The following is a 14,971-nucleotide window of genomic DNA, read 5'->3' on the forward strand; positions in this document are numbered from 1 at the left end:
CACTGAAAAGCAGCCTTTGGGACCCAGCAGCAATCCCTTGTCAAAGTGAACAGCGACAGATGCCAATGCTGATCCTCAGCAAAACACAGAATCATTTGCAAAATGGTCTCTTTCCACAGCTACCTGTCTCCCTTCCTTCACAGTGAGAACCAGCACAGTACAAAAATCCACCTTATAAGTTTCTCTTTACAAGTAAGAAGCATTCAATGACACGTTAATAAAAATGGCCAGTGAGTTAAGAATCTCCCAAATCTACCCCTTTCACTGAGCTTCCCACAACCATCCCACCTGATAACTCCTTAGATGTAATAGTGGAAAGCAGGACAGTATGAAAACTATGTATGCATCTCCTCTCACAAGAAGGACTGGGTTATTCAGGAATAAGCATGGACAGCATCCAAAATCTGTCCTTTTGAGCACTCCAAACACTACGCTCCTCCATGCCTACTGAGCATTAACACAAAGAAGTAGAACAATTCAAAAACTCAACAAATGCACCTCTGTTCATAAATAAGAAGGACTATCTTATATAGGCCTCTTCATGGGTCACTGCCTTGCTGTGGAGAAGGGGCTTACATAGCGCAATGAAGAAGACTCCTGAGAGTCCCTTGGACTACAAAGAGATCAAATCAGTTAATCCTAAAGAAAATCAACCCTGACTGTTCTTTAGAAGATCACCTACTAAAGCTGAAGCTCATATACTTTCGCCACCTAATGAGAAGGAAGGATTCATTGGAGAAGACAAAGATGATGGTCAAAGGCAAAAGGAGAAGGGCATGGCAGAGGTTGAGGTGGCTGGATGGGATCACTGGAGAGGTGGGTGTGGACTTGGGTGTACTCTGGAGGATGGTGGAGGACAAGTAAACCTGGAGGAATGTTGTCCATGGGATCACAAAGAGTTGGGCACGACTTTGTGACTGAACAACAACAACAAATCTTATCCTGGAGGAAGGATGGGCAGCAACAAACATATTCTGGAATCATCCCAAATCCAGCTCTTGGCTGCTCTTTCCAATATGGTTAGCCAGAAGATGAAACTGAAGGAAAAGCCCAACTGATGTGCAGGCATGAAAGAGGCAGGGAGTACCGGTCATCTGTTGGGTGGGCTCCAAGGTGCTCCATTTTCACCCATCCCAGTCAATCCTGGGGAAGCCAATTCATGCCTGTGTATCTAGTCAGGTAAAACATCCCAACACAATCCCTGTCACGCTGCCTCTTCTTGAGGCTCTACTGTCATGAGTTCTCTGTGCATTCATGCCCCATGCACACCTGCAGTACTGATGAGGAAGAATGTGACTGTTCCATCTGGGATGAACTGGGATGGACATATGTCTCTTGTGAAGTAATACATTTGAACCAATGGAATGTGTTTTTTCATTTAATTTATAATGGGGTTGAGATGAGAGGAGGCTATGTAACTCAACATGAGGGCAGCCTCTGTTGCCAATCTATTGGGTTTTCAGCCAGTGCCTTTTTTCATTCTGCATAGCTCAGCTCAGTCATGAACACAAATGGAGACTGTAGCCAAGGGATTCAAAGAAGTTTTCAGATCTGGAAGGTCAGCAGTGAAGGAGCCAGAGAAGATTATCATGTATAAGGACATTTCACTGGAGGCCAAGGCCAAGAACATCCATACTGTTGTATTCCCAATCACTATGTATGTGTGTGAAAGCTGGACAGTGAAGAAAGCTGACAGGAAGAAAATAGATGCATTCAAAACATGGTGCTGCAGGAGAGCTTTGAGAATACCCTGGACTGGCAAGTGGATCCTAGATCAAATCAAGCCAGAGCTTTCACTGGAAGCAAAAGTGACAAAACTGAGGCTGTCATACTTTGGGCACATCATGAGAAGGCAGAACTCCCTGGACAAGGCAATCGTGCTAGGAAAGTTGAAGGCAAAAGAACACAAAGCAGGCCAACTATGAGATGGATTGACTCCATAAAGGAAGCCACAGCCTTGAATTTACAAAAGCTGAGCAGGGCTGTCAAGAATAGGACAGACTGGAGGTCTTTCATTTATAGGGTCACCATAAGTTAGAAACATCTTAATGGGACATGAGATTAACATTTTTCATGGTCTGGAGGAGCTTGTGTTCCATGGGTAAAGTCACACCTCTGAGGAGCTGTATCTCTTCGCCAAATAATCTGAAGTAGTAACTTCTGAAGAGTGGCAATATATAACCATTTTTGTTTTATTGTGATCTGCTTAAACTTTGTTTTTATCTTTAGCTGTTCTGATAGTGTTCATCTTAAGGACAGGGCATGTTTCCTCAAAGAAATGAACAGCCCTGCAATGCTCATCATGGGCTTGAGGTCAGGGATGTTTGGCCATTTCTTCTTCAGGAGCAGCCTGCCCAGAATAGCTACTCCGAAAACCCTTGGCTGTGACAGGTACATACATTTTCTTGTTGGCAGTTTATGTGTGAGAGAGAGAGAGCAAGAGAGATGAGCATATAAGTGTGTGTGTGTGTGTGTGTGTGTAACGTCTCACTCATCTGCACTGGTTAAATACAAATTCCCAGTATGGAGAGTCCCCTGCTCTATGCCATGTAGCTGACAAAAATGAAGAGACTAACAGAACAAGAAAAATAAAAAAAGATGTGGCAACCCCAATTCAGCACTATAAGCATCAATGTGCAGGGATTCAAACCCAGACTTTCAGATTGAAGCAACCAAAGCCCACTGGCTGCCTGGATGAATCTGTCAGTTTCACTTTCTCTTATGTTCCATTTTTTTTATAATCTCAACTTCTTTTCTTTTCTTTTCCCTATCCTTCCTTGATTCAAACAACATCAAATTCTCTCCCTGATGAAAATCCTTGTGGCTCCTGGCTTTGGAAGTACTTTCATGTCCCATTCTAGAAGAAGAAGAAAAAAAAAAGCATCCAGAGAAACGACAATTGCACCTGGGGGTAGCCAGTGCTTGAGAGGCTGACCAAAATCTGTAAGCCAAAAATGATAGAGGCACCAGGGAAATGAGTAAGCAACCACATGGGAAACAATTACCCTCATGGGAAACAGTGACTCTGCCCCAGCTTTCTCCAACCTGGCACCTTCTAGATACATGGGAGAATAGTGCTCACTATCCCTTGGGAAGCAGGTTCATGCAGTGTTGGGGATGATGGGAATTGTCCACAACACATCCCAGAGGGGGTAGGCTTCTCTTTCCTCATACAGTATCGCCTTCAATTGTTGTTGGTACGGCATCATTTGTTTCTAACTCCAGCCTAAAGTTCTGTCACTTCTCTGCAAGTTTGCTCTGATGTGCCCCCAGAATGAGGAGAAGTGGGTGACTACCAGAGAGAGGGTCTTTTCAGCAGTGGCACCTAGAACACATTCCCACAGAGTTCCCTGTGGTCTTTTCAGCACCAGCAGAAGATCTTTCTGTTCTTCCATTATTTTTAAATCACTCGTGTTCTGAGCTTCTCTGTTAATTTAATTTTGGGATGCTGGGAAGTTTGCTTTGCTGCCTTCTTTGTTGCTTTTGATGGCATGGTTGTCATATTGTTTCTTTCCCGTTTAAATTATTTGTAAGCTACCCAGAGACCTTTATGTTCTGAGGCAGCATACAAACTCTGTACATAACGGAAGAATGCACTGGAAGAAAATGCTGCCTATGGTTCACCCCGCAATAAAGGACTTTCTAGTCTCATTGATTCAACTGTTGGGTTAAATTTGTGCTTAAATCCCTTCCATTGAAGCTGGTGGAATGTGAAAGTGCTTTACTTTATCAGGACAGCCCTTGGCGCGCTCCTTTCTCTTCTCTTTCTCAGGTCTCTTGTCTCCTGTACTTCCTACATTTTTAAACAGAGGAAAGTTTTATTCAAATTCTCAGAAACCACAGGGTCAGGGCTGGCTGCATCTTTTAGGGTCTTTGATGGGAACACATGTGAACTGTGGATCCGGCAGGTGTTCTTCCTGTTACTGTGGCAGCGGAGGAGGTGGCAGCCTGCAAGGTGGGGGACTCCTGGGCTTGAGCTTTTCTTGTCTTTTTTCGCAGCAAGAATCTGCAGACACTGAATAATAGTCTGTGAAGATAGCTAAGAGGATCTGTGATCATTTGAGGAAGAGAGACTGAGAAAATGCAGTAGTGCTCAATTTCAGGAAAAGGATAGGAATCCTAAATAGCCTCTGCTCACAGAGGACTGGTTGGTTCCAAAGTCTGCCTTCTTTGGACAGGAAGCTCCTGCTTACAGAAGGTACCTGCACCCAGTTTTTAAGGATTCCTCCCCTCCCACAGGGCACCCATTTCAACAGATCGCCAGATCCCCTGTGTGACATTTTCAAAGAGCTGGAGGGCCTGCTGTGGGGAGGAAAGGCAAGGCATGTACTTCCAGTAGAAAAGTGCTTACATGTGGATCCAGCCCATTGCTACTATTCTTAATTATAGGGAGAAAGTTCTGGTCACTGCAAATACACTGGGAGGATGTGAGACCTTGTTGGGCCATCTCTCCGCACTTGCTTCCTTCTTCTTGGACGAGAAAGAAGCTCATCCCCTTCTCAGATGCACCTGAGGCCTGAGACTGGAGCGGATGGGCAGACTGGCTTCATCTGCACGACTGCTTCCCACTGTCCCAGCTGCTGGAATAACACAGTGATGGGCAGGGATAAAAACTGTCAGGAAGGCCCCACTTCCGCAGGGGCCAGCATCAGGCGTTGGCATGGTTGGGCATCTCTTGAGTGCTCACACCCAGCCAAGGTCCACTGACAAGAACTCCCTGGAAGTGGTTATCCTCTTCATCCCTGTAGCCTTTACTTGCCTGTCGAAGGATACTAAGGTGGACAAAAAGAGGAGCAGAAGGTTCCATGGCCTCTGCCTGTCAAGCAAGCTGGTGGCAGCCATGATGGGGCAGAGGAGGAGGAGGAGCAAAAGCTGCTGGTGACCATGGTGGTGATGTTGATGAATGTGCCAATAAACATGTAGCTTAAAAATCACAGAAAGTAATAGTTCCCTTCTAGTTCTCACTGGTCCCACCTCACTCCAAATACCATTTCCAGATGTGGATAGCACACTTTAAGGATTCAGATAACTGGACACCAGTTCAGTGGGTACAGAAAAGATCTGGGGACTAAAAGTGAGGTCCCCACAAGGGAAGGGTGAAAGAACTGGATATGTTTAACTCTGAGAAGAGAAAACTAAAAAGGGGATATGACATCACTTTTTAAGTGCCTAAAAGGGTGTCACCTAAAGGGCAGTTGTATAATTTTAGCTATTGCCTGTCAAAAAGCCTGAGGCCTTTTGAACCTAATATGCTATTTGCTTACTTTGACAAAGAAAGGAAAGGTAAGTGGAACTGCTGGGGAAAAAAAAAAAGGATTGTGTGTGTGTGTGTGCACACTTAAATCCCCCCCCCCGCCCAACCAACAAATGATAGAAGACATTTTTTTCTATCAACAGCTGTGAAAACTTACTTTTTTTTTTTTAATGATACAAATCGCTCTTTGACTTCTCACCTTTTGAGTGGTTGATTGCTCACTTGAGGTGGGAAAGCATGTGTAGGAGGTTTAAGACATAACCTGGCCCAAAGTGGCTGGCAAGAGAGAGAAAAGTTGCAAGGCAAATTCTCAAGCGTGTCATGGCAGCATGAGAGGTGGTTTGGGTTCGTTGTGCTGTGAAGATTTTGCAGCAGGTGCCAACTATGACTTACTGGTGTAAGGGTTGCCAACTGATCAAAAAAAGGTGTTGGCAGTTTCATTTTTGAGACAGCTGTAATTAAAAAAGCAGGAAAAGCCCATTTTTCTTATTGTTGCACCTCTTAGGTGAGTCACTAGCTCTGGACAGTTGTGTCTCACTTCTAGAACCGCCCCCCCCCCCCCCGATCTGGTGTGGGTTTCACTGTCAAATAAGGAAGGTTCCTAGTTAGGGTCTAACTAGGTCAAACATTTCAGTAATTGGCCACTCTGCTTGAGGTCTTTGCTGCATTTCAGAGCTGCCCAAATTGAGAGCCTCACAAAAAGCAGAGTGACATATTTATGCACAAGTAGATCTGCAATTTAAACAACTTGCTACCAAAAGATTAAAAATTATATGCATCATACAGAACTCATATCCCTAACGCCAGTGCTCTCCCACACGGTTGCACTACAACTTCCATCAGCCACAGCCAACATTATGAGGTTGGGGAAGGCTAGAGTAAAGAAAAGAGACAGATTATTTTTCTTCTATTCCCTTATAATGCTTGTATATGGGGTTACTTAGTGAAATTGCCTGGCAATAGATTCAAAATAGACAAGCTCTTCTTCATGGAACATGCAGCCCTGGTACTAAGTTTGCAAGAGCCCTTGCACAAGGCACACTTAGCGGCTCCCCTTCCAACAGTGAATCTGTCTCCCTTCTGCCACTATCATAAGCTGCTCTTGCTCATTGTGGCCAATGCTTGCTTGATAGGCAAAGAGCCAGGGAGCAAGGAGGCCGTGGCATCTGCTGCACCTCCTTCTCACCACTGCCATGGGTTGGGCCAGAGTGAGAGGCAGGTAGACAAGAAAGTTGCGGAGGTGAAATTGAGGAACAGCTCCAGGAGGCTCCTGTCAGTTCTTGTTGGGATATCATCCCTGCAAGTGGCCAGCCATGCTGTCCTTGATGCTGGCCTGGCATAATTAAATGTGTGTCCTGCACTAGCCCACGTGATGTGATGGTTATGGGCTTTAAGACGGTTATTAGTTTTGAAAATGTTTCTGGAGCATAAGGCTATCAGCCATGATGGAAAAATGAGATCTTCAGGTGGGTGAAAGGCAAGGATGCTGGGACAAACAAGGCATCACTCCCATGGCTTGTTGCTTCTGGGCTTCCTGAGGCATCCTGAAGAAACAGGATGCTGGACTAGATGGCTCCTAGAGCCCAGCCAGAAGGATGTTTCTGGCTGCAGTGTGGTAATAGCATAATGTATCTTTCACTGCAGATCATTTGCAGACACAGGCAGGCAAATAGAAAATGGGCTGTGGCAATGAATCTTTCAATGTTCATATTCTTCCTTGACCCTGTAATGTTTCAGTGAAGTGAACTCATTGCAGTGGGTGTTTTCCTAGCATAGGGAAGGGGAGTTTGGGGAAGCAACAGTCATGACATAGAGATGAAATTGACATTTTTTGGCATGTCATCTGCTGGGTGGGGAATTTGGCCCTCTATCACCTTTGGACGTTATGAATCTGCATATCTTTTCTGTGCAGTGGTTTGGGCATGAATAAATTATTCCATGAAGAATAACTAGCCTTTCCATAGGATGCACCTTTTATCTGGGAAATTACTAGGTACAGCTACTGCTTTTCTGTATTAATTTATGTGAGTGCACAGATGGGGGAAATTGGTATTCTATATGGATTTAAGTATTTATTTTATTTATTTGTTTAGCAAACTTACATGCCGCCCCATTCTCCTAAGCCTAAGGAAGTATGGGGGTTCCATATTGGCTACTAAGACTTCAGGCCAGAAGAACTCAGCTCAGACCTTGCCTCAGCCCTGAACACTAGGCAGACTTAAACTTGAATTATGTGTGACACACTCAGTTTTTCCTGAGCTTTGCGTTTCTTTATCAACCGAAAGCAGTTGCAAACTGGAAGTTTGTGTGGGGTGCTAGAAGTGTTGTTTGTTGCTTTCCCATGAGTTATTTTCTTACCAAATTATTCCCTCCAGGTTGCATTTCTCATCATATATATATATTTTCTAACTGTAAATATATCCAGGAAGGAGGCAATATTGATATGAAAAAAGGAAAAGCGGTAAATCTTTACATATACTTCAACTGAACCAAAGTAACACTCCAAATTAGCTTTCCCAAATGTTTGCTACTATGAACCAATGTCTGGAGTATTTTACAGAAGGGCACAAATGTTTTCACAAATGTGTACTAGTGTAGTACAACCAATCTGGGTTGGGCAAACTAGCCTCACATTCTCAGGGGAAAAGAGTTGCATAACAGCATAATGCATAGTTTGATCCCAATATTTCTAAGGCTCTCCTTTTGCTTTTTACTTTCTGTGTTTGATTTGGGGAACCTCAGGACCAGCAAACCCACATTTTATTTTATTTTATTTTATTATTTATTAAAACATTTTTATGCCGCCCCATTCGCCGAAGCCTCGGGGCGGCTTACAACAAAAAGTTAAAATAACATTTTAAAATATAAACAGTAAAATACAAATATATAATGAAAGCACAATGTGTGTGGGATAAAGCAAGAAATACTATGCCTCTGGATGCAGTCTCCTATTCATCAGGTGCTGATCTGCCACTGTGTCTAGCAAATCCACAGGTACACAAGTTGTGCATACAAGTTCAGAAAGTATTCTATGCTCTTCAGTCCACAAACTGTTCTGCTACCCCCTTTATTATGACTGAAATGAAACACATGAAACACACAGAGTCATGGGTGCTGAAAAGCACACTGTATTAAAAATAAATCCATCAGCTAACTTTATAGATAAGGCTTTAAAAACACACTGAGAAAACAAGGTATAAAGTTATTGTCATTGTCCAACTACAGAACAAGTGGAGAAACATTTTTAAAGCACAGTGCCTTTGGATATACAGCCATTTTCAGTAGTAGCAATGTTCATGCAGAAAAACATTAACAGGTACCCCGAATTCTTAGCTGTCACCTGAGGTTGTGGGGACAATTGAATGGTTAACTTTTGACATCTTCCTCTCCCAAAGTAATAGAGCTTATGCCAGAGTTCTCCAGGAGTGAGGTCAGCCTGCCAGAGGAGGCTAATTAAGGTTACAAGTGAGGATATGCAGCTCTTCCTTCACAATGTTGAGATATTTCATGAGTCTTATAGAACCCTGTTTCCCTACCTCAACATCTCTCACTCTAGTTGTAAATCACATGTTGAAATTTCATGTTAGGTAAAATTTGGTGGCTAGTACTGGATTTCTCCCCACCTCCAGTCAGCTGAGATATTTTGCTACTTACTAAAATCTTTCTGTTTCTCTCAAAATTCCTCTATCTTTCTTGCCCCAGTAGAAACTCCATATTTACTTCAAAATGTGAAATTTGGTGGAAAGTCTCAGTTCTTTTTTGGCACATGCTTTTGAATTAAGCTTCTTGGGCCAGGACACAAGGACCCATGCTCCTTCAACCACCTCCTTCAAAGCAGACCAGAAACAGTGGTGCATGCTGAGCTGCCCAACCTGCCCTGCTTATGTCAATTGATGTTGCCTGTAGAGTATTCCCTTGCCCGCAGCCTTGCAATCCAGCACGGTGCTAGAACACTTTGCTTTGCATGCAGAAGGTCCCAGCTTCCTAGGGCTAGGAATGGACCCTACCTGAAGCCCCTGGCTAGGGCCAGGAAGACCCTGCCAGTCAGCAGTCAATGTTAAAGGGCTAGATGGACCAGCTAGAAGGACTAATCAGTGCTGGGCTCTGAAAAGGCAGGCTTCCAGGTTCCTATGCACTGCAGTGGTGTTCAGGGAGTGGGGTACAGCCTTAGGGCAGCAAATCTGATCTTATCCTTGTGTATGCATACACTCAACAGAGAAACAAAGGCCATCCTGGGATTCATAGAAATGTGAGGCATGACTTTTCAAACATTTATTGACACAAATATCTAACTTTTACATGTGAAGAGGTTCTTAGATTCCTCCCTTACAGTTTTCTATAACATTTCTGTAGGTTCTGAAACCTTCCTTTTTCAATGCATCTCCCTAATTTTTGGTCTGCAATAATGAGCTATGCCAGTTTCTCTACAGTGCAGACTCATAACTTACTTTTAACATCAGATAAAACCACTGGTCAACAGTGGAAAAATCTCTCTGTTTTAAGCTTTCTTTAGAACATGATTCCTGTATTTAAGAGGTGCTTAGATTCCTGGCCCACTTTTGCTTCTTCCTCTGCTAAACCTGACTTCTTACTAGCCTCTCCTATGATCCACCATGAAGTGTTCCAATGGATTGCTTCTTCCAACTAGGAAGTGAAAGGGCTTCTCTAGGATTCACCCTCACATGAGAGTTATGAGTGCTTTCAGAGGGCTGCTGGTGCTGTCACAAGACATGTGGAGCTATTCCATCTTTCCATCCTCAGATTTTTGCTGGTAAGAAAAATGGTGGAAGTAGCAGTGTGAAAACTGCTAGGCAGCAGAAGGTGCCATCTGGACTCCTTGCAAATTTCCCTAAGTTACAGAAGGCTGTTGTACAATACATGCCTCTTCTGGAAGCACCCTATGTTGACATTCCCCGGCTGCTGAATCAAGCAGCAGCAGCTTTTCTTGAAGAACCAGCTAGCCTACTAAAGGATAGCTTTCCAAATTTTGAAAGTGGCTTACTAAAACCATCACTGCCGGCTGTTCAAAAAAAATTTGACCAGACATAGCAGCCCGTCAGACGCACAAGGAGCATTCCATGCCTCAGCAGCAGTGACTCTCAGGTTGCTACCTCAAATCTCATTCTCCCATGGAGGCAGCAGATTGAGGGAAGCAAGTATGTGCATAATTTGGGGGAGAAAACTAGCAAAAGATAAAATGTGAGATGTACATGTCCTAGCAGAGTAAGTGGATTCCTAATGAAAGTTGTTGTGATCTTTGCCTGCAGGGGTGCAACTTTAGATTTCCAGGAAGAAGAAAGGTTTTTATAGAGGGGAACCAAGCTGCCTTAAGATTCAGTGGCCTGCTCTTGGGTTCACAGCCAGAAACTTCATATTGAGAGGGCCTGAGGAAAGGGTATTATTATAGAAATGCCAGAACATGAACAACGTTAGCCTTGCTTCAGAGTTAGGCAACTGCATGAGCAATTGCGTTTTTTCTTAGGTCTCTGCAAGGCTACAGTCTTATTTGGTACTACTGAAGCTGAAGATTCATTGTGGAGACCAGGAGTATGGCCAAGGAAACAGGCCACCGCATCTGCCCTGGGGCTACTATGCTTGAACATAAGGTTGAATTGCAAAATGCAGCATAAGAGTAAAGGTTGTGACATTCTATACATATGTGTGAACACATCTCACTGTGACTATAGACATGTGATCTACACACACACACACACACACACACACACACACACGGAGGGAGGGAGGGAGGGAGGGAGGGAGGGAGGTTTGCCCTTTAGCTGACCAGTAAATATTTTCCACTGATAAAACCAGTGTTTTTTCTGCTAATCAGTGCTGGGCTCTGAAAAGACAGTCATACATCAGAATCTGCCCAAGTACCTCATATTGCTAGGCCTGGAGCTTATGCCTTCTTGAACTCTGTCAGACTCCATCTCTGATTCACCACATTTTACTTTGTTTCTGCCTACTGCTTCTTCCAAGGCAGCCAATGCTGTTCAAAATGAACAGTAGTAATGCCTCAATGTACAGAAACAGCGGGCTGGCCAGAAGCAGAGGTGTCTCAGAGGACTAAAGCTGTAGGGGGAGGAAGCCGCATACAACACACACAAACACAGAAATAAGAATACTACATAATGCCAGCAATACTTATACAAAAGGCTTATCAGTGCTACAAAAACCATGTTTGCCTCCTTGCTACTGACAGGGGAAACTGTTATACATCTGCAGCAAACGGGCTGTTTAATGACAATGGGTCCTCACCAAGGAGCACTGGGAAGTGCAGCAGCGCAAACATCCATGGTAAGTAGAAATACAACTCATGGCAAGGGTGTTATTTGAGGAAAGAATCAAGTGTGGTTCTTAGTCCCAGAATCACTATCTAATGCCATAATCCAAGACAGAATGACATGCTAAAATCTTCTCTGGACTGCACTGCATCAGGCAGCCTGTGGAGGAAATCACTGGTTTGTATGTTCTCCTACAGAAAAAGTCTGTCTCTAGGAAAAAAAGAAGGGAACAAAAAACAGCATGGCAGAGGGATGTTTGTGACATGCTGCTGCTCTATTTAATAGATTTATATACCACTTACTGTATCTAAAACCTTATCTTGGACAGGGACTATAGCTCCGTGGTGGAGCACATGCTTTGCATGCAGATAGGAGGGCTGGCTCTGATGAAGGGCAACACTTCTGACCATTCACAAAGTGCTTTCTGATCACCACAGTTTTAATCCAGTAATCTCCAAATGCCTAATCTTAGAAAGTAAGCCCTGACATAACTCTCTCAATTTTTCTTTTAGAAATTAAGCACTGTTGGTGGGGGGAGGGGGATCCATGGCAGTTGAATCAGTTTCAGGGGGCAAAGCAGATGTGAGCTTAACCGTTTTACAACTGAAACAGCAAAATTCAGAAGTAATGTATCTGCAGTTTTAATAATAATAATAATAACCATAATAAGAGATTTGCTACTCTACAAATATGCCGGTCTTGTGGCACTTAGAGGCTAGCATTTTTATTCTGGCATGAGCTTTCATAGCCACTGTCTACTTCATCTGATATATGAAATGTTCAGGTCACATTGACAGATGTATGAACACATATTGGGGTAGTAAGAGCGATATAAACCTTGTGGTTAGAAGGAATTGAAATGCAAAAAAGTAGACAGATCATGGCCTCTTAATAATTGCCATGCACAAAATGTTGTTGGATGATAACTAGTACCTCACTGTATTACACATTGATCATAATTTGTCCTTTATGCACATTCAAGTCCCCCTTATACTCCATGGCAGCATCTGCCAGTTTGGGCTTAGTGCATCTGAGGAAGCAGACAGTGTCCATGAAAGCTTCTGCCAAAATAAATATGCCATGAGACTCTTTGTTGTTCTTGCTGCAGCAGGCCAGTGTGGCCACCTTTCTGGAAGTCATTACACTACAAATGTAAAATAATTTTAGACCAGTTTAACTCTCCTGGTTTTCAGACAAGAAACCCTGGGAACTGCAGTTCTATGAAGGCAAGAAAATATAAATGCCCAGGGTTGTTTGGGATAGGTCCCAATACTTAAACTGGTTTCAAACTGATTTACGTTTGAGGTACACATCTACAGTCTAAAAATGCTTTAGGCATCCTGCTCTCATTTCAGTCCCATTCTGTGCTCACCACGGACTATGTGGGAGGAGAACTCATACTTGTTATGGCTCCTGTGGCCACACATGTTACATTCAAAAGGGTCACGGAAGCCATGACATCCCATGTGGATTGTAAACATCACATAATCCAGGAAGAGGACACGGCAGTGGTCACATCGGTAGACCCCGATGAGTTCACCTTCCCTGTTGAAAACTTTCAGGACATCCCGAGGACAAATAGTTGGGGGCCTGAAGATGTCATATGACCTGGGGTGTTCCTTGAAAGCCAGAAGCCCATTCCGGGCCTGCAGAGGAGGCGTGGCCCCTTGGTTTGGATGGTAGGCATGATTCTGGTGCTCCTCCTGGTTGCTGTCTGAGTCTGTGGAATCCTGGGCACTGTTGTTTGGCGAGGGACCTCTGTTGGAAGATATCGTCTTGTCTCTCAGCGGGGTGTGATTCTTTCCCTCTTCCTCTGGGTTGCCGTTGGGCACTTCCGTGTGAGTGAGCGCAAGGGGATACAGGCTGCTGATCACAGGCACCATCTCAGAAGTTGGGGCTGCTGAAGGCTGCACAAAGGGGCGCAGCGCTTCTGCCCCAAGGTAGCCAATAGCATTATGGATGGCCGGATCAAGCATGCTTCCTTGCAGCATGGCATCTCTCTCCTTCTCATACACAAAGCCAGGGCTGTAATTCACTTCAAAGCTGGGGCGTTTCTCACCTATGAGGGAAAAGAACACTTGAGGAGTTACAGGGTGAAGTTCTAAAACCATGGTATTGGTAGTGGAGGAAACAGGAAGAGCACCTAGGCCTGAATCCTGGGAATCCCGCTCATATCCCAATTCTTTCAGCACTACATTCTTTCAGGCCTGACTAAGGGAACAGGAACTTGCTTTTAAAACTTGCATGGCACAATCATGGAATCACATATTGCATTAGATTTGGATCACAATGGCATTCTGCTGATATGGCTCATTTGTTCATATTCAACAGACAATAGAGCCTTTTATATTAAGAACCTCTGAGTGACAGAAACTAGAATGTCAAACCCTTGAGATACTTATCACTGGCAGTACTATGACTCAAGGACCACAAAACTCTCCAGGTTGTTCTGCAGAGGGGGGTGAAACCAACCACTCACGTTTCTTTAGTAATGTGCTTGATAGTGTGTTGACAGCTCTCGGCCAATCTGATGATCCATCTGATACTTAAAAGGAATTTTAGAAAGAAAGGAAACCTCCCACAGTCTAACATTTTTCTATGACTCATAATGCCAGTTCTAGAAAAGATGAATCAAATAAATTTCTTAGGCTAGTTTCCCAAAAGATGCTGAAATATTTATATATATATAAAATTACTGGAGATGGTCTAACTAGAAAACTACCCATCCTTCTGGCAGGCAGTGTTTATGCAAAAAGAAAGCTGGTAAGACTCCACTCCAAAGGGTATAGTGACTTTTTGTCCATTCTGCAGAGAGAGTTGTTGCATCCTGCTGCAGGAAACTATTCCATTCCAGGGATCAAGAGAAGATGTTGCCATCACTACAATAATGTGCTCAGGTTAAAACTTATATCTTTGGCACTTATAGGCAGCATAGGATGAAGGGCTAACCCCAGTGACTCCCCCAAATGGCCCAGCCATTGAGTCATAAGCATGTGTTGATTTCTGTGTGCCTCTGTGTATTCACACACCCCAAGCCACAAGCTACACATGGCCTATCCCAATCTACATGATGAGTATAGCAATCTGACTGTATTTTGGATAAAGCCAAAGAATGGCTAAGTATAACAGTTCAAATATATTACCCCCAAGTTGTGCAATTATAGATGCTTCTGCAAAATTTATACTGCATTTCTTTTTTTGGCTACAGAAAAAGATATACTATTTGAAATACTGACAATTGAGAAATGTTAGGTTTAAAAAGTTGAGAGACCAAACCATTAAAATTGTGTCCCAGCAAACTATCTGTACTGGGTTTGGAAAAGCAAGAAAAACCCAGTGACTGTCATGTTTTGCACATAACCCAGCATGTTCCAGCCTGATTTGCCAGTCCTTGAAGAAATGAACTGAAGAAGTGTGTGTGTGTGTGTGTGTC

The 14,971-nt window shown here is 43.6% G+C and overlaps 1 protein-coding gene across 1 annotated transcript in view; it reads right to left on the reverse strand.

Moving 5' to 3' along the window:
• Positions 1-8,167: 8,167 nt before the first annotated feature.
• IKZF3 (IKAROS family zinc finger 3) overlaps positions 8,168-14,971 on the reverse strand; it is a 49,655-nt gene continuing 42,851 nt past the window's right edge. The window contains exon 8 of the mRNA XM_044447168.1: positions 8,168-13,597. Coding sequence (XP_044303103.1) covers positions 12,885-13,597 — 713 coding nt within the window. The 3' untranslated portion in view covers positions 8,168-12,884. The remainder of the gene's footprint in view (positions 13,598-14,971) is intronic.

The sequence above is a fragment of the Varanus komodoensis genome, unplaced genomic scaffold, assembly GCF_004798865.1.
Source record: "Varanus komodoensis strain SLA01 unplaced genomic scaffold, ASM479886v1 scaffold50, whole genome shotgun sequence".
Classification (NCBI taxonomy): Eukaryota; Metazoa; Chordata; class Lepidosauria; order Squamata; family Varanidae; genus Varanus; species Varanus komodoensis.